This window comes from Spinacia oleracea, chromosome 4 (assembly GCF_020520425.1).
Source record: "Spinacia oleracea cultivar Varoflay chromosome 4, BTI_SOV_V1, whole genome shotgun sequence".
Taxonomy (NCBI): Eukaryota; Viridiplantae; Streptophyta; class Magnoliopsida; order Caryophyllales; family Amaranthaceae; genus Spinacia; species Spinacia oleracea.
This window is the reverse complement of record NC_079490.1, coordinates 172,234,658-172,254,819: the sequence shown is the minus strand read 5'-3', so window position 1 is coordinate 172,254,819 and position 20,162 is coordinate 172,234,658. Positions and strand designations below refer to the sequence as shown.

Sequence of the window (20,162 nt, the reverse complement as noted above, 5' to 3'; positions counted from 1 at the left end):
TAGAATTATAGATATCATTTTAGAAATTTGGCACGAGCCTGACACGAGTACGACGGGTTGACCTGCACGTCAGTACGTTTATTTTTTAAGCAATTGACAAAAAATGTTAATTAGTAAGATAGTCCGTTAGCAGAACACGATCCGGCCCAACACGTCATTTATGCAAGAGAGGCATGGGCCATGACACGACTTTATCTTGGCTCATTTAGGCATGACCTGTTAAGGCATAAGGCACAAGAGATCCGACATGTATACAGTCTACACAGCCCGACAAATGCCCAACTCTAATTAAGAATGTTGTTAGTTAGTAACAAGGAAATAGTTTAAATACACTTTACACGTGAAATTAATCACAAGTAAAAACGGTTATTCAGATCAATTTCGTGGAATTTCTTACACTTTGTTCAATCGTCTTCTTGAATTGCTTACCGATTAAAAAGGACTTCTAGTCATATATTGTGTTTGAGTGTTTGACCTTTCCATAATTGGTCACTATTTGCTAATCTAATCTATATCAGCAGTATAGTATTAATATTTAAAATTTCATTAATTTTTTTACTCAATGATGAATTGGATAAAGGGGTTTTATATGTACTTTTTTTAATTAAAATCCTAAGCTACGTACTAATATTAGAATTACTCCTAATATTCAGAATAACATTTGATAAGAAATTGATTCAATGATAATCTCCCAAACGAAATTTGCATTAAGAAAAAGTCAACAAATCACAATCTCCTTTCACTGTTCCACATAATTTCATTCAAACTTCATATTGAAGTCTTAATCAACCCATTAATTTTTTTTTTAAGTATTGTATAATGACAATTATAATGTTTATTTGGGAATTAAATACCACGTGTCTGCTTAAACTTATTCATTTTCTCTCTTCAGACCAACGCCAACACCAACAAACTTCCCTCCGATCATCCCTTTCTTCACTATACTTTCAGGCCATCAGAAAGCACCTTCTCACCTCCCATCCTCTCTCTCCTCAATCCTCCCATGCCGATCTCCATTTCAGATCTCTGATATCTCACTTTCTCTCTCCTCCTCATCATCAATGGCGTCGTCACAATCCCTCGGCGGCTCCACCCGCTGCGGCAAAATCCTCGGCCCTTCCTTCGACAAAATCATAAAAAACGTCGCATGGCGGAAGCACAGTAACCTCGTCGCCGCCTGTAAATCCGCCATTGATAAGCTCGAAACCCTAACTGAACTCCCTTCCCTTTCTCTTTCCTCTACGATCCCTACATTATCGCCTACCGACACCGACGCTCTTCTGTCTCCTCTTCTCCTCGCTCTCGACACCGCCTCGCCGAAGATTATTGATCCTGCCCTCGAAGCTCTCTTCCGCCTCTTCTCTCACAACCTTCTGCGCTTCGAGCTCAATCGGTCTTCCGATGATAACAGCAATTCGCTCAATTTTCAGCTGATTGAATCCGTTTGTAAGTGTTGCGGTTTGGGGGATGAGCTGGTTCAGTTCTCCGTGATGAAGGTGCTGCTTTCAGCGATTCGATCTCCGTATATTGAGTTCAGAGGTGATTATCTTAACCACATTGTTAAGACTTGTTATAATGTATATTTAGGGGGTTTGAATGGGACTAATCAGATCTGTGCTAAGGCTGTTTTAGCTCAGATTGTGTTAATTGTTTTCGCTCGTGTTGAAGAGGATTCTATGTTTGTTAGTAATTTTAAGACTGTTACTGTATCGGAGTTGCTCGAATTTACTGATAGGAATCTGAGTGAAGGGAATTCGGCTCAGTTGGTTCAGAATGTTATGAACGAGGTTATGGATTCTAATGGAATGGTTGAAGATATTAAAACACAGACCGAGAACCTCCAGAATGGAATTATGAATGGGAATGGGAATGGGAATGAGAATAGGAATGATGGTGATGGTTCGGAGGTGAAACCAGAGGAAAATGTCAAAGCAGGGGTGAATCCGGAGGAAAATATCGAAGAAGACGTGAAGGTAGAAGATAAGAGTGAGGGATTGGAAGCATCAGGGGAAAGGGAGAGTTTGCTCAGAGAAGATGGATTTTCGCTGTTTAAGAACTTGTGTAAATTGTCGATGAAGTTCTCTTCACAAGAGCATTCTGATGATGAGATTTTACTCAGAGGGAAAATCCTATCTTTGGAATTGCTGAAGGTGATTATGGATAATAGTGGTCTTGTTTGGCGATCAAATGAGAGGTAAGTTCCTGAATTATTTTTGTTATTCATTGCCTAGCAATCAAGTTCGATTTTTCCTGAAGTTATTAATTTAGGTTGTTTTTGAAGTTTCTGGGCTTGATTCTGTGGCTTCTGTAAAGTATAATTACTACTTTGTATAATGATATTGGAACGGTATGTTCTGATAAAACTAGTTAGTCGATTTGAGGGACCCCTTTCACATTATTTAGGCTCTGGTTCAATATCCAATAATAAATACTAAACAACACAGTTCACAGCACCCAAAAGATATGGAAGTACAATTCTTAGGTGTAAATTGTGAGAAATGATGAGAACTTCTTTTGAAAGAACCCAATCGTAGGTGCAGTTGTGTTTGTGTATTTATATTTTGATTTGATTTGATTTAGAGAGGAAACTAGGTTAACCCTTTCATAGACCAACCTGAATCATTACAAACGAGGACATAAACCATGTTGGATAGTGACACCATGAAATTGACCTGTGTCTAATGGAGTATCATCAATCATATTTTGTTCCCCTCAAATTCTCACGGAACCTTTAAGGCTTCATTGGTGCAAAGATTGTTTTCTTCAACCTTAACTTTAAAAAGTTCACCTCGAGCGACCTTAGCTCGAGGCATGTGAGGTTTAGCTATTAGGTATTTAGGTGCACTCAAGGTGTGTGTATTAGGCACACCCTTCATTTTCCCTTTTATTTCTTTTGTTCCTTTTTTTTTTAATAAAAAAGAGTAAATCTCTCATGACACTGCCTTACGGCTGCTAAAGTCAGCAATAAAAAAATATAACTATACGATGACAAAGTGTAACTATTTGATTACAAAGAATAAATTTTTGATTGATATAAATTAAACATAATAATTTGATCACAAATGTGTAATTATTTGATTAGGAAGTGCAACTATTTGGTAAGAAGTTGGTCATATACATGAGAACGTAATATATAAGTTTTTGTACATGAAAATACCCATCACTTTATAATAATTGATGTAATGCATGAGTCTGTAATTGCCAAAAGCCAAGTTATTAGAGAGATGTGTCGTTGAGTTGTTAGTGGTTGGAACATGTGAGGTAAATAAAACGAGGTTCAAACTCTTGTCATGTTGAATCAAGTACTCCCTTCATGGATTCAACCAATTTTGTAAGTCACGGATTAAAAGGTAAAGGTTGAAAGAAACTGGCCTAATCTGTAATCTAGTTTTCTGATTAGAGGGAAGCTTGTCCGCTTTCTCTATACTAATTTTTACAGCTGATACCTGGTAATATATTTTATTTTCTTATTATAAAAAAGAAGTCATGATTTCGACTGCACTTCCGTATCATCGTGAACTTCACATTTTGAGCTGGGAACAAAGGTTAGGAATAGTTGTTGAGTATAGATTCAAAAATTCAAAAGTGGAAGGAGAGAGGAAAAAGGGTGCCAGAATGCGTTGGGAATTCAAGAGAAAAAGATCGATAAGATGGAGAGAGATAAGGAAAAGTAGGTCTTGTAAAAGGATTTGAAGTTTATTTTGGACATCTATGATGGTATGCCGTATATATTACTTCATTATTGGACACAGGGAGTATAAAAATAAGGAGTGGATGGAATTTCACAAGTATTCTCCATTTCAAAATACTCACCCAATTTGGTTTGGGCCCAAAGATTAAGGAGGGAGTAGGTCGGCCATTCAGTGGGTACTGGTATTGAAAAGTGAACTTTTCTTGAATAATTTGGTCATGCACCTTTTTGAGAGTGAGGGCTAATTTGGTAAAGTTAACGAGAAGGCTTTAATTTTAAGAAAAATTCACATGAATAACCCAAACTATGAGGGCACTTCCTATAATAATCCCAATTTGTTAGAGCCGGTGAACTGGTTTATGTGGCTTAGTTAGTTGGACGTATGATCTACACATGACATTTTAGGAATTTTCCCATTTATAATAAAGACATGGTTTAAACTTCCGGGTGTTGAAACTTGTGGGCAGCCATAACCGTCAGAGAGGAAGGAGAACATCTAAAAGTCCAGCCACCCGGGGATGATAATAACACCAATGATGATTTTGAGATAAGCAAGGGGATGCAAAAGATGTTAATTTGATAAAATCCAGGTAAACGATGGGTTTGTGAAGTAGAAAGGAAGTATCATTTCCCGTTTTCTTTTATCAAATGACATAGACATTGCCTAGAAAAGATGGATTTTCCCGGATGAAATGGAAATTGGATTCATGCAAGAGGAGAAAGATTTTCCACATTTTCTTTGCAAGGGTAGATTAAGGAGTAATTTATTTTGGAGGTTTTAGATGGGGAAATAACCTTGTTTGAAGGAATTTGTTACACCTTTTCAATTTCTTTACTTGGACAAACTGGTTTCCATGTAATTATTCCCAGCCCCAAAAAGAAATTTGAAACAACACAAAATAGAATGAGAAATGTATTTTGAAATGGAGGGAGTAAGTTTACTGTGTTAGCTGATCTCCAGGAACATAGATTCCCGGTATTGGAAATTCAGAGTTGAAGGCATGGGCATAAGAGGTAAAACAGTTGGAGACGGGTAGTGGGGTTCTGAAGGAGGGAATCAAGTGAACTAATATCTGGGGAAGAATGATTCTCGAGACTAACTACCTTTGTTATTCTGGCTCTCAATATCCTAGGTTTTAGCGATATACACAAGACTCTCAGGATCACTCACAGACAGCTTACTGTAACACTGCTTTCTAGTGTATTTTTCCTTACCTAGTTAATTGTTGTGTTAGTGATACATAATTACGGATTATAAACAACTTTTTAGGTTTCTGTTTTAGTATTTATTGATCTGTACTCTTTTTTGCAGCTTCCTGAACATTATCAAACAGTTTCTCTGTTTGTCGTTGTTGAAGAACAGTGCATTGTCAGTGATGACCATCTTCCAGCTTCTATGTTCGATATTTATGAGCTTGCTATCTAAATTTAGATCAGGGTTGAAAGCTGAGATTGGAATTTTCTTTCCAATGCTTATCCTTCGTGTCCTGGAAAATATACTTCAGCCTCGTTTTATACAAAAAATGACTGTCCTCAACCTTCTGGAGAAGATTTCTCACGATCCACAGCTAGTCATTGATCTTTTTGTCAATTATGACTGTGATCTGGATGCTCCAAACATTTACGAGAGGTACTTCTGATGTCTAATTCTTCATTTTGGTTTTAAATAGAAAAGAGGTTTGTTATGTTTGCTTTTATAAGAGTCTATCTGTTTCCTATTTTCTAAAGATCTTTTCTATATAGTCTTCTGCATCGTGGGTGTTGAATTGTTTTGTCTCTCTGATCCACATGTGCTGACTCATTAGTAAATGAATAAATGATTGGCTTTATACAACATGCCTGGGGCTGTTGCCAGTGTACGAAAAGGCGAGCCTAAAAGGAAAATCACGAATCTAAAGCTTGGCCCTTGTTGCAGATAAACATGCAGGAAAAAGGAAAATCATGAATCTAAAGCTGTGATGAATTGATTTATTGGAGTGAATTACATGAATTCTTTTGAGCATTAAGTAGTTATGTAGTTGGATCACTTGGATGGGAAGATTTAGTACAAGATTTCATTGCACAAGCTTAAAAGGTGGTGGCGAGTATTTCTATGATGAGTCCGTTGTTGTCAATTTAACCTTTTAGGGTAGGAAGAAAATTCAGGGTACTCATTATTGGCTGTCTGCTTTACTAAACGTCTATTCTTCCACATCTGACAGTTTTTCACTGGTAAATAATAAACATTTTTTTTTTTTGTTCTTAAGAAAGAAAAAAGATTTGCTGATTACTTTGTCTGATCAACATTTCACGAGTTTTAGGGGACTTCCTAAAACAGAAAATGCACCGCCACCTTTGAATGAAGTATATTGCTACTATCTAGTCAAATAGTTAGTGTGAGTATCACTATTCACAAGATTCACAACAACCGCCACTACAAAAGGGATGCGATTGGCAGTCGGCTACACTGACCAAGCTGTCATCCTCATGTAGAGCTTGTGTGGATTCTTCTCCTCCTCTCACCTCTATCCATGTTATATGATTCTGGATACCTGATTGAATAACATATTCCTTTTCATCCCCATAAGGTCATCTTTGGTCACCAACAACTTTTAATATTTTCGTTTGTGGTCTTGTGGACTCAACGGGTGTTAAGGAGGACGTATATTTGCAGTATATTAATGGCAAACAAATGGGTCTTCGTGCTTCAGTTTACCTCATCAATAGCGCCTTGAAAACCTGAAGCATGGTCTTTGCACTGTAGTTAGCTTACCAAATTACCAACCACATCTTGGTGCAAAATTATTCATAAGGTGATAGTTGTTGAAAGTATAATTGTTGAATGAACTTATACTGTAAAACGATTCTTAGGTATGATTTGGGACTTTGGGAGTGTATATACTATATAGTATGATGATGTCACTTAGGCGACATAAGGATGAAGCACGATATCTTCTGTTTATCTGTTTATTCATTCTAGATGTAGTGTGTAAATTCGAGCTGTGGCATTTCTTTTAAGAACTCATGATCTGCGGTTAGGATATAAGTTCGATCATATTTCTTATGATTTGTGGAAAAGTTCTTTTAACTGACCCAGAAAGAGTCACTAGTTTCTGCCTCCAGAATGATATGCTAAAGAAGAATCCTAATAGTACAGATAAATGTCCTCCACTTATTTTCTGTGAAGTAGTAGAACCTCTCTGCACATCTGAACCCTTCTACAATAGGTGTGGGCCTCATCAGAGATAATTTGACCAACAGCTTGTTTTGAGCAGAACCCCCAACTGGCCATGGTTGTAATAAAAGGGTAGGATCTGAAAGTTGTAATTACATAAAAACTGTTTGGAAGATTAAAAAGTGGCACAGCATTAGATTGTTTGCTGGATTCTTAAGCTACTGATAAGCATTCTACACAGATCATTTTTGTTCACGGGCCCGAGTCCCAAAGCTGTTCTCAAAAGAATGCTAAAGCTCGACCAGACCGCGTAATCCAAAAAGGGAGCGGGAATGGTCCGGGGGGGGGGGGGGGGTGGTGGTGGTGGTTATGATTTTCAACACCCATGTTTCATGAAGCGACAGAACATAGAATCGAGTCATTGTGAATGCGCAGAGCTAGGTGCTCTTATTTTACAATGGTAAGGGCGCTCAATAACTAGCCTTACCTCCTTAAAGATTAGTATATTTGTTTTTCAACGTTGATGAGTAAAAGTACAGGAGGCTTATTATATTGGACCAGTTGCTGGTGACGCTAAGTGTAGAACATATTTCCCCGTTGACTCCTTACATCTTTTGCATTTCATGACCATTTGATGATCTATTATATTATGACAGATCTGAAAATCTATTTAAGCTCTTATAATTCCATCAGATGTTTGCAGGACGGTTAATGGCCTTTTGAAGACAGCTCTTGGTCCACCATCTGGTTCTACTACACTTTTGTCTCCAGTTAAGGATCTTACTTTTCGAGTTGAATCAGTCAAGTGCTTAGTTAGAATTGTCAAGTCAATGGGAGCATGGATGGACCAGCAACTGAAAATAGGGGAATCTTCTTTGTCAAAGAGATCTTCTGTGGTGTCTGGTTCAGTAGACATACATTCTGCCCTGAATGGAGAAGAGGGAATAATTGCAGAGTATGAACTGCATCCAGATTCGAATTCTGAGTCATCGGATGCTGCAACACTTGAGCAACGTCGAGCTTATAAGCTTGAAATTCAGGTTTTTGTCTCGAATTAATGAGGTTAAATAGTCTTCATTTTTGCTTACTAGTGCTATAAGTACTTTGTATACTTGTCTATCTTTTCAGCAATCACTTGGTATGGAACCTTGTTAATTACTAATTTCATGAACTTAAGAAACTTAATATAGTCTTGTCACCTGTCGGATAATCCTTTAATGTATCAATGTCTAATGTTGACTTCAGAGGTTGAAAATAGTCACATCGTCGTGAAAACTATATTTTGACTAACATCTCATTCCCGTGTCTCTCACTAGTACCTGAGTCCGTGTTACATAGCTTGTGCACTTTCATGTTCCAAGCAGTGGCGGATCCAAGGAGGGGGAGGCGGGGGTCGCTATCTAGGCCAAGGCCCACCCATTGATGAAATTCTGTATTAGTGTTAAATGGTTTATTTATAAGACATGAAAATATCCTAGCTAAGTTGGTTAGGCTGGCTTCATGGGTTCAAACCCCCATTATCCTAAATTTTTTTCCTTTCCAACATAATTGGGTTATTAACTTTTACACTCTAGTAATACTCCCTTTGTCCCTTCTTGTTATTTCCTTTTCCTTTGCGAAGTTTTATTTTTAAGTATGTATTTCAATATTATATGAATCTTTTCATTTCTTTTTTTAGTTTAATCAAAGTATCTTCCATTCACATTATACTACTTGAATATTTTCACTTACTCGTGTATTTTTTTTTAATACGAAGTATAATTATTTGCGCCAATTTACATAATAAAAAGTAGTTAAAATAATTTAAAGATAAAATTCGCACATTTAGTTTGGCCCACTGAATAAATATATTCTGGATCCTCCGCTGGTTCCAAGTGTACGTGCTGATCATTATGTGTGGCTCCCATCCAAACGCATTAGGCTTGTTTTCCTTTTGTTATCAAGTGTGTTGCTCATCTTATAATAAATTCTTAAATTTTTTTGTTTAGTCTCTAATTTTTATTGACAACATTCTTTTATATTTGCAGAAAGGCATCACATTATTTAACAGGAAACCTTCCAAAGGTGTTGAATTTTTAATTAACACCAAAAAAGTTGGTGGTTCTCCCGAAGATGTAGCCTCTTTTCTGAAGAACACAGCTGGCCTGAATCCAACTGTCATTGGGGACTACTTGGGAGAACGAGATGATTTTCCATTAAAGGTTATGCATGCCTATGTCGATGGATTCGAATTTGAAAAAATGGATTTTGGTGAAGCTATCCGTTATTTTCTGCGGGGTTTCAGATTGCCAGGAGAAGCTCAAAAGATAGACCGGATTATGGAGAAGTTTGCTGAGCGCTATTGTAAATGCAATCCTAACTCCTTTAAAAGTGCAGATACAGCTTATGTCCTCGCCTATTCTGTTATAATGCTTAACACCGATGCTCACAATAACATGGTCAAGGACAAGGTGAGCTTTTTGTTTTAAATGCTTGTTTTCTATCTGTAATCAATCTACCTGTGGGATGTTGGATGATGTTTTAATAGTCTCCTTCCCTTATGTATATAATATATCTGGCAACTCCAAACCTTATACAGAGTATATACTTGTGATCTAGATTACTAGAATTATTGTTTTTAACGAAATGTTCTCCAGATGACGAAAGCTGATTTTATTCGAAACAATCGAGGAATTGATGATGGCAAGGACTTACCTGAAGAGTACCTAGGTGTTCTATATGATCAGATTGTGAAAGACGAAATCAAAATGAGTGCTGAAAATTCTCAACCACAGAGCAAGCAGCTCAATGGATTTAACAGGTTATTGGGCTTGGATGGAATACTGAACTTAGTCATGGGGAAGGAGCCAGAAGAAAAACCTTTGGGTACTAATGGCCTTCTTATCAAGAACATCCAGGAGCAGTTCAGGGCAAAGTCTGGAAAATCAGAGTAAGTCCTTCGCTAAATAAAGCTATTCCCTGAATCATTACACGTACTGCCTCCATTTTAAATCAATATGCAACTTTTCTATTATTAGATGCCCAGAAAAAAGAGCCAATTTTACATAATGCAATTTATTTGAATAATCTTGTTATCTATTTTACATATTACTTCTACGTTAATCCGAACTCAAGACTTACCCAAACTTTCTTTCTTATTCCTTCTTCCAGTCTTGCTTGTTATTTACGAAATCATTGTTCTCTCATTATCCCGAGAGTATGACATGAATATTAAGTGACCTCTTGCATTCCATAAATGTTGCAAAATTTGAACTTTTACACTATTTACTCACTCTCCTTTGACTGTCTATTGTGATATATGCGCAAGGAAAAATATAGTCATGTGGGATATTGTTAGATTCGTCTCACTTTATACTTTCAAGTTTCAAGGTATCAACTTTTACATTAAGAATTAAAGATATTGATGGCCGAAGTTGTGAGTTGGAAAGCATGAAACACTAAAACTCTAGAATTTGAAATATTTATGGAACGACACAAGTATAAGGTAAATTTTGTTGAGGTTTCTATTAATTGGAATTATATATCGAGAATAACCATAAAGTATGAGATTTTATCTCTTTTAAAAACAAATATGTATATGCTAAATTGGTGATAGATACAATACAATAAATAATTTTTTCTAAAAAAACATTTGAACAATAAACAAGCTTATTCATGAGCATAAGAAAACAAGTTTGTTCATAAACATAAATAAACGAGTTGTTCATGAACATATAGGCACTAGTATAATTTATGTTCATGTTCAACCTAATTAATTAAGCGAGCTTCACAAATTGTTCAAGCTCGGTTCATTTATTAATAAACAGACATAAAAACTTTAGCAGAGCCGAGTTGTTTATTGAGAGTATCGGCTCATTGACACTCCTACCAATCACTACTCCCCATTGCTTAGTTACCACAAGACCCAACTGCTACAAGCAATCTTTGTCCCTGATGGTTATTCCATACAATACTTGATGGCAATCGGGACCAATCAGCACCACTACTTGGTTAGTTGGTTATCCTCCGAATTCATGCACACATCATTTCTTCAGCATGACCTTAACCAACCAACCATAACTACAAATAAATCTTGTAACACTGTATTATGAAAGAATAAGAAAAGAATATTGTAGCATTATGGCATTGTGCAATTTTGCGGGTCAAGCCCTAATAATCTTTCAAAGCATTTCACATAGTTACTGGTTGTCTGTTAATAGTTTGAAACTGGCCTATTGGGCTAGGCAGGTAGCAAATGTCCAGCATCAATATTCTTGATTCATAACATTAGTTTGAGATTATGAGAAATTGAGAATCAAGGAGAGAGCAAGGTCTCTCTCAGTAAGTATTTTTTTTCTGCCTCAGTAAGGTTATGTTCCTACTAATGTATTCAGTCACTAAATAGTTCCATACTGTCTTATATCACTGTGTTTAGCTAATGATTGCTCACTTAAGGCCTTTTCTTTTGTCCCATAATATATGCCTTTCTGAAACTTGTTAGGCCAAGTTTTTTTACTTTCACCTTATATGTGTGTTTTTCGGTGAAAGAGGCCTTATATGTATGTGAAATTGCGTTAGAATAATATTATAAAATTCTTGTAAAGGTAGTCCTGTACAAGGTGAACTTTTCAAAAAGATCAAGAACTATAAAACTGAATTTTTACATGTTCTTTTCTTGACTCCTGTATGAGAAAGGATGCTAACCGTCTCACTGCTTTGTTGCAGGTCTATTTTTTATACAGTTTCAGATGTTTCGATATTGAGGTTTATGGTGGAAGTTTGTTGGGGTCCTATGCTGGCTGCATTTAGTATGACACTTGACCAGAGTGATGACAAGTTAGCTACTTCAGAGTGTTTGCAAGGCTTCCGATATGCTGTGCATGTGACAGCAGTGCTAAGTATGCAGACCCAAAGAGATGCCTTTGTGACCTCTTTAGCCAAATTCACGTATCTCCACTGCGCAGCAGATATGAAGCAAAAAAATGTTGATGCTATGAAGGTAAGCCTTGTTTTGAGTTTTTGAAGAAGAGACCGTCAATGTTTATGTGAAAAGCTGCTTAGCTAGCAATGACACTGTTCATGTACTAAGTATTGATAAAATGTATTCAATTTCAAAATTGATAAAAACACATTTAAAAGCACAATGAAGGATACGCTGTCTATTCTCAGCTAGTAGCAGTATATAGTTTCACAAATCAATGGTACTGTTTATACAACTACGTTTTCAATGTCAAGTGCTCAGGAGAATATGAGAATTTGGGTGCAAACTTCAGATCCATATTAGTTGATCTTCTGCTTCTTTGTATGTAGTAACAGGAATCCGCTTTAACCCAATTTTGTTGAAAAGATGTCTATCTGAGCACTCTCGTGATGGATGTTGTTTCTGGTGCAAACATATTAGATATTTTACCCGATGTTATTCTTCCGTTGACCTTAAGATACTTGTTTCTGCAGACCATAATGTCTATCGCTATTGAAAATGGGAATTATCTTCAAGAAGCATGGGAGCACATTTTAACATGCTTGTCTAGATTTGAGCATTTGCAACTTTTGGGAGAAGGTGTTCCACCTGACGCATCATTCTTAAGCATGTCTAATGCCGAACCTGAACAGAAATCGCTCAAGTCAAGTGAATTAGCTTCGTTAAAGAAAAAAGGAGCTCTTCAAAATCCGGCTGTTGCAGCTGTCGTTCGAGGTGGATCCTATGACAGCAGCGCACTTGGTGCTAACACTCCCAAACTGGTTACTTCAGAACAGGTCACTCACTTCATTTCAAACTTGCATTTGCTTGATCAAATTGGGAGCTACGAATTGAACCACATCTTTGCGCATAGTGAAAGGATGAACAGTGAGGCAATAGTGTCCTTTGTGAGAGCTCTTTGCAAAGTTTCAATGGCAGAGTTGCAGTCTCCAACTGACCCTCGTGTGTTCAGCCTCACTAAGATTGTTGAAATTACGTAAGACTGGCTTTTTCCTTGAGATTTTCATCACTGAGTTTTCTTTTTTGGTTGAAATGTGTTGATTGTCTAGATTGTTGTTTCTGTGGATGGCACATTTTGGAAGGTTCTAGATGCTGTTGAATGAAATTTCTGTTATTACATTGGATATTTCGATTTTCTTGTATTTTATCCCCATGTTTTGCGAAGGATTGGAGCATCGAGCAACCCTCTTAACTAGTGGTTGGTTCCACCGGCTGCTGTTGTTGCACGATCTTAAACAATTATCTGGACCAAATCATAACCATGATTCTTTTTGCAGGCACTATAATATGAATCGCATCAGACTAGTGTGGTCTCGCATCTGGAATGTTCTTTCAGATTTCTTTGTGTCCGTTGGCCTGTCAGAAAACCTCTCAGTGGCAATTTTCGTCATGGATTCATTACGACAGCTTGCTATGAAATTCCTTGAGCGTGAGGAGTTGGCAAATTACAATTTCCAAAATGAATTTTTAAGGCCTTTTGTCATTGTAATGCAAAAGAGTAGCTCTGCTGAAATCAGGGAACTAATAGTCCGCTGCATTTCTCAGATGGTCCTTAGCCGTGTCAGTAATGTGAAGTCTGGATGGAAAAGTGTTTTTATGGTAACTTCCTGGCTTATTTCATTTTCTACATTGTGTCATCATATGGTTTCAATCTGTGTCGTCTGACTTATTGTTCATGTTCTGTATGTATTTCATTTATTGAGCATATTTTATCCATATACTTCGTATGATTCAACTTTCCCTTGAAAAAGAAGAAGAAAAGAGATGGACTGTGAGCATTTTGGTTTGGGGTAGATTATCAATGTGTAGCTGTTTGTTGCTTAATCTTCTTTTTCTTTTCTCAGGTTTTCACAACAGCTGCTGCTGATGAACGGAAGAGTATAGTGTTGCTGGCCTTTGAGACTATGGAAAAAATTGTTCGGGAATATTTCCCTCACATAACAGAGACAGAGTCTACAACTTTCACAGATTGTGTTAGATGCCTCATTACTTTCACAAACAGCAAATACGACAGTGATGTCAGCTTCAATGCCATTGCATTTCTTCGATTTTGTGCTCTTAAGCTTGCAGAAGGGGGATTGTTTTGCAACGAGGATCGTCAAGATGCCAATTCATATGATTTAAGTGACAGTGGAGAAATCTCTGATAGACAAGCTTTTATTAGCAAAGATGAAAACATTTCCTTTTGGATGCCTTTGCTTACAGGTAAATACGCTGTTTTATCTTTTGACCTCTGTTTTTTATTGCTTGTTGATGTTTGGGCTTGAAAGTTGAAACTCTCCTGTTTGTTTTTTGAACATGATTTTGTTGTCTAAAAGCTTTTTTCTTTTCATCTTAAAAAAACAAGTTTCAGGAAAAATAAGTTCTGATTAGTTTCAACCAAGTTCATTTCACAAACTTGAATAAGTTCTGATAAGTTTTGAAAAGGTAAAACTATTCAACCTTGATGTTCCTTATTCTGATTATTCTCTGTTTTCTGTTTATACCTCTGTTATAATAAACAAAGGATTATCAAGGTTGACATCTGATTCAAGATCAGCCATCAGAAAGAGCTCTGTTGAAGTGCTATTTAACATCCTCATGGATCATGGCAGCCTGTTTTCACGGCCGTTTTGGAATGCTATTTTCAAATTTGTTGTTTTCCCAATTCTCGGTTGTAGAGATGACACGGATGAAAATGAGGTGAATGATGACAAGTCACCTCAAACTACTAAAGACTCTTCTCCTCGTAGAAGTCCATGGGACTCAGAAACTTCTTCAGTGGCGGCAGAGCGCCTTGTTGATCTCTTTGTTACATACTTTACTGTCGTAAGGTCTCAACTACCAAATGCTGTTACTGTGCTTGCTGATTTCATTAAGAGTCCAGGTCCTGGTCCTGCTAAAACTGGTATAGCTGCATTGGTACGTTTAACCAATGAGTTAGGAACCAGGCTTTCTGAAGATGATTGGAGGGGTATGTTACTGGCTATAAAAGATGCTGCTGCTTCAACTCTTCCAGGATTTTTAAGGATCTTGAGGACTATGGATAACATTGATATTCCTGATGCTATGCAATCCTATCATGGTCTTGATTCTGACAATGAAATATCCAACAATGATTTGGAGGAAGACGACCTACAGACTGCTGCATATGTGGTCTCAAGAATGAAAGGTCATATTGCAGTTCAGTTGGTCATCATACAGGTTTGCTTTGGCTCTCTCATTTGTTTACTACCTTTTTTTTTTACCTTGTACTCCGTATGATTCTATTGTGTCGAATGGGTTAATGGAAGTAGGTTGCTAACAAGTTGGAAATTGCAAAAGTTTTTATATTGAGAGCCTGAATATTGCAACTCACTAGTTTTTCCTCCTGTTACAGCTTGTAACTGACCTTTACAAGACTCACCATGATGGTTTCTCAGCTGATAATCTGAAGATCCTTGTAGAACTATTTTCAATGATTTCATCTCATGCTAACCAACTAAGCTCTGAAAGTACCATACTGAGGAAGCTTCAGACAGTGAGCAATATGCTAGAGCTCACTGACCCGCCTGTGGTTCATTTTGAAAATGAGTCTTACCAGAGTTACCTGGATTTTCTTAGTGACTTGCTTTTGGAAAGACAATCATATACTTCAGAAGATATCGACTTAGAAGTACAGGTTGTAACCGTTTGTGAGAAAATATTAGAGATGTACGTGGAGTGTGCTGGGACTCATTCCAGCAAGAAAAGGCCTGGAGATGAGCCTGAAGCACATTGGACCCTTCCATTGCTTTCAGCCAAAAAGGAAGAACTTGCAGCACGAACTACTTTGCTTTTATCAGCATTAAGAACCTTGATTCGCTTGGAGAAAGATTCTTTTAAAAGGTACGTTTCACGTTTATTTCCGTTGTTGGTTGATCTAGTGAGAAGTGAACACAGCTCAAGAGAAGTACTGCCTATTTTGAGTGATATGTTTAAAACCTGTATAGGCCCTATTATTGTTGAATTATTATAATAGTTTAGAAATACAAGTTCAATTTCAAGTTCATCTCCCTCTCTTTCACTGGCTTTTCTTGTGATATAGCCTTTGAGGTCATTGATACCAAAATTTTGTACCTAAAATAGATAGTAGAATGTGTTACCGATATGTATAACTGAACATTTTAGAGTCCACATATTTAGCGAATTTTTAGCTGGAAATTTTCCCTTAACTTGTTGTGATGCTTGTAAATTTCAATAATGGTCTCATTTCTTACTTTGCTATATATTCTGGAAATGTTTTTTTAACATTATTCTTATTCTTTGTTTTCTCATTGGAAAATTTCCGAACTTTCAATTGATTATACTCCGTACTATGGTTCTTGAATATATAACTTTTTTTTTTTTATTGTATGATTGTTGTAAGATAATGACTTTATATATATCCAAAATATGAGCCTACAATGCTGGCAACTATGACCATTAATCCATTATGCAACTTTTTTTCCCGTACTTATCTTCAATACTGAATTGCATTGTAACGAAACTGACAGCTCAAAACTCACATGAAAATTCTTGGTGCACATGAAAACATGACCTTTAAAATGATTAAGCCTTCTGGAGTTTGTGGCCCCTTGATTAGGGTTGATACCACTTTCATGAGCTGCGAATAATCAACTTGTCTTTGTATTATACTACTGATACTTTGTAATAACTACAGTCCACTTAATTTAATTTATTTTATTATTGTTTAGAAGTCTTTTATTCTTTGATACGATCATCTTTTGAAAGGGAGATGGTGATTCTAGAATGCCAATCATGTTTGTGGGGAAGGGACAATGACACATTTGCTTCTGCAATTAAGTAGACAATGAAAGAACTACTCAGCCCATTAGAATTCAAACACCCATCTAGGGTGTCAAATCGGGTCATCGGTCGGTTACAGGTCGGGTATAATCGGATAATGTAATTGTACGAGGCCACTATGCTTATGCGGATTGAATGTACGAATTTTATTTTTCGAGTCACTTTGGTTTTTGTCAGAAATCGCCGGGTCAGTTTTTGACAACCCTGTAGCGATTTAATAAGGGCTGGCAGTTTTAGTGGGCCCTTGACAACATGGTACCAAAAGAACAACGATAATCCCAATTACAAATCTGTGCCCATGGAAACACTCAGACTCCAGTCTATGGCCTAGCAATGCCTCCCCTAGCCTCCCTCATTGAGATCTCTGATTTTGCCATCTTTGGCGTTGTTTCATCTCTGCCTTCACTTTCATCAAATCAAAGTTTGGGTTAGGGATGTTAGTGGGGCGGGTTTTGTGTGAGACCCGTCGCACATCCGCCCCAAGAAGGCGGAGATGGGAGTAGGTTTGGCGGGTGATGGGGCGGGAACGGTATAAAAATCGTACCCGCCATGGGTGACGGAGCGGGTGTGAATTTATTTGTTTGTAGATGATAATATAAATTTAGGTGATGCTTTTAAATTTTTTTTTGTTATGATGAGTGAATTTTTTTAATTATTATATATGTTACTTTTAGTCCTAAGTTACTTTTTTAAAAGTTAATTTTTAGTTACTCTGTGTATATGGTAAATGCTTGCTAAATAAGAAAAATTAGGCGGGTATGAGGCGGGGATGTGGATGAATTTTGTATCCGCCATGGGTGATGGGGGCGGGGAAGGGGATGTAGGGATATACATCTGCATTCGCCCCGCCCCATTAACATCCCTGGTTTGGATGGTGTTCAAACAGCTCGGGATAAAACACCAATATTTAACCATGGTAAGTTAGTAGATGGATAAGGTGTCTGAGGATATGATCATGGACACATGTGTACAATGATCCTTAGTTCTTATATATTCCACGGTTTGCAAGGTTGTCTACTTGTCTTGGGCATCACCAAACCATCACTTACATGGTTTAACACCCGCTAATTCATTCTCCTATCTCAAACTAAAAACCTGCATCTATTATATACACTTTTCTAAGAATTCCGCTTCAGGCGATTTTTACTTTTGCTTCTTTCCCAATTCAATCTTCAGCTTCTCTAAAGTGTAATCGGATTCATTCATTAAAAACTACACAGATTTTAGACTGTAAATTTTGTACGGATGTCCATTCTTGCATCAGGATGTAATCACATTCTGTTGTAGAGAAAAGAAATAAAATACCGCAAAAAAAATAAGAATGAATTTTAACTTTTTACGTACAAATATAGCCATAAGCTCTTAGTGGTTTTGAGAAGACTAGGTATGCATTCCTTGTAGGCTTGTAGCTATTCCACTTACCGAAGTGCATCTACATCTACATGGAGGAAGTATGTTCGGCTAACGGTGATGTATGAGCAAATACATAACTAAGAACTAGCCAACAAAAGAGGTAAACGACAAGTAATGGAACAATGGTATATTTTTAAAAAGAAATTGTATTTTTTTTTAATGAAATGGTACATTTTTTTTTTGAAGAAATGAACTCTTTTTAACGAAATGGTACTCTTTTTAACAAAATGGTACTGAAATTGTACTCTTTTTAACGAAATGGTACTGAAATTGTACTTTTATCCTTTTTTTTTATTTTCCTCCTACCATCCTTCCTTATTTTGTCGTGTTTTTTGCACGCACAACCGGTAGCCGCCTCGCCAACCTCAACTACCGAGATTCCGAAATAATGCATCAATACCAACAATGGAAAGAAGAACAAAACTTAAGTACGTCGACTGTTCCCTCCCAGCATCCACTTGAGCCTTCCGCGCATTGTTTTCCTGGAGGCCATGTTATGAACCAATCATTTAAATCCAGAAAGTCGGTCACGGAATAAATATTGCCTAAAAAATTACGAGATATAACTTGAAGGATTTTTTCAAAATTATCACCTTATAAAGTCTATTTTTTAAAACTTACCACTTTATAAAACACAAATCTTTAAAGTTACCACTTGTTCACGAAAAAGTTGACAAAATATGTTTCTGTGTAACTTTGAAGGTTTGTGATTTTATAAGATAGTAATTTTAAATTAAAATTTTATAAGGTGGTAAGTTTGAAAAGGTGGACTTTGTAAGACGGTTATTTTGAAATTTTACTAACTTGAAACCAAACTATTCTTTTGTGAAGCAAACATTCAAACTAAAATGTCAACATGCATCCAGCCCAGAAGCTCTAAAAAATGATGGCAGAAGACAGAATTCAACGAGGGTATAAATTACTTACTTCCTCGAGTTTCCTTGTAAGACTGTTGTTTTCTGCTTTCTGATTAGCAAGTTCATCGCGTAAAACCAATATTACCTGAAAATTTACAAGTTTGAGTAAATGAAAGGTTTTAAGTTGTCACCCTTTTTCATTTTCTCAAGATTTAAATCCAAACGTTTTGTCCAGCGGTTACCTTTTCAATATCATACCTGTTCCAAACACATCACATAAGCAAACAACTGATTAACAACCATTTTTTTTTAAAAAAGGCAAAAAGTTATACATAATGATCGATATAACTCACTTGAGCTCACTACGCAGCTGTTCTATATTACCCTGGAGCTTTACAGTGTCTCTTTGCAACAAGGAAAAAAGATGGTCCTACAAACAATCAAACGGTAGTTCAGAGTAATAAATAAGAACATTACATTTTGAGTCTTCCTTAAGAAACCTTTCACCTATCACACACATTAAGCAACCCAGAAAGAACTTCACCCAAATACCCAATTAAGTTGGCATAAAAGTGCAACAAAGTTGAACTGTGAGTTGGAGAATTTTCAATTGGAACCGCTTGGAATGAATGCTTAAATTCTTGGAGGAAGTCAAAACCTCATGCTGTGATGTACCACAAAAAACATAACAGCAACAAAGAGACAAAATAGGAAAAGACAAAACTACTTGCTGTCATATTTACATGTACTATATTCTATTTTTTCATCATCAATGTACTATATTTCAATTTTTCACACACTACATTCTACTTTTTTTAAATCTCTATTTTTAGTCAAACAGTACTATAATTTTGGGAGGGATAGAGTAGTTAATACCCGCAAAAGCCTTGGATAACTATAAATCCAACAAATATCAACTTCAATTGTGAGAGTACTGCTAATTAGAAGAAGCAAGTGCAGACTGCAGTCGATTAGTACATAATATTGCAAAAATTGTTCCATTTTATTAAAAAATAATTACACTCCCCAAAATCTTTATCAAGATAACTTGTGGAGTGGCCAATTCTATATACCACAGACCCAAATAAATTAAGGGGTTGTTTGGTTCACACGGGGTAAAAGTAATGGAATCTATAAAAGGGTATGGAATGGAATGGAAAGCAAATCCCTTTGATTTTGTGGGTTGTTAGGTGATATTTTCATTTCATTCCCTTCCCTTCCCTTCTCCCTTCTTCCTCTCCTCCCTCCTCCTCCCGCAGCCGGAACTGCTTCTCCTACCGC

General features: G+C 36.7%; 1 protein-coding gene and 1 long non-coding RNA gene across 3 annotated transcripts; one reads left to right on the top strand and one right to left on the bottom strand.

The window, feature by feature from the left end:
- Nucleotides 1–876: 876 nt before the first annotated feature.
- Nucleotides 877–16,031, top strand: LOC110786631 (brefeldin A-inhibited guanine nucleotide-exchange protein 1). 2 transcript variants are annotated; one of them, XM_021991190.2, is made up of 11 exons: nt 877–2,194; nt 5,004–5,321; nt 7,549–7,885; nt 8,873–9,295; nt 9,482–9,774; nt 11,550–11,823; nt 12,279–12,781; nt 13,083–13,404; nt 13,650–14,010; nt 14,312–14,988; nt 15,164–16,031. In XM_021991190.2, exons 1-11 carry the CDS (start codon nt 1,062–1,064, stop codon nt 15,779–15,781), a joined length of 5,259 nt encoding a protein of 1,752 aa, XP_021846882.1. In that variant the 5' UTR covers nt 877–1,061; the 3' UTR covers nt 15,782–16,031. The 2 variants fall into 2 exon arrangements, with proteins under 2 accessions (XP_021846882.1, XP_021846883.1); XM_021991191.2 differs by lacking the exon at nt 877–2,194 and having other exon boundaries at nt 5,144–5,321; nt 7,539–7,885.
- A 1,803-nt stretch (nt 16,032–17,834) lies between these two features.
- Nucleotides 17,835–19,671, bottom strand: LOC110786591 (uncharacterized). Its single transcript, XR_008932361.1, has 4 exons — nt 19,235–19,671; nt 19,124–19,139; nt 18,952–19,026; nt 17,835–18,506 (listed from the first exon to the last, which is right to left on the bottom strand). It is a non-coding gene; the product is annotated as an uncharacterized lncRNA (long non-coding RNA).
- Between the last annotated feature and the right edge of the window lie 491 nt (nt 19,672–20,162).

Excerpts from the sequence above, each read along its gene's own strand:
- LOC110786631 (XM_021991190.2), top strand. The coding sequence starts at position 1,062 with ATGGCGTCGTCACAATCCCTCGGCGGCTCCACCCGCTGCGGCAAAATC. Across the intron at positions 9,775-11,549 it reads GCAAAGTCTGGAAAATCAGA|GTCTATTTTTTATACAGTTT; the intron begins GTAAGTCCTTCG and ends GCTTTGTTGCAG. Across the intron at positions 12,782-13,082 it reads ACTAAGATTGTTGAAATTAC|GCACTATAATATGAATCGCA; the intron begins GTAAGACTGGCT and ends TTCTTTTTGCAG.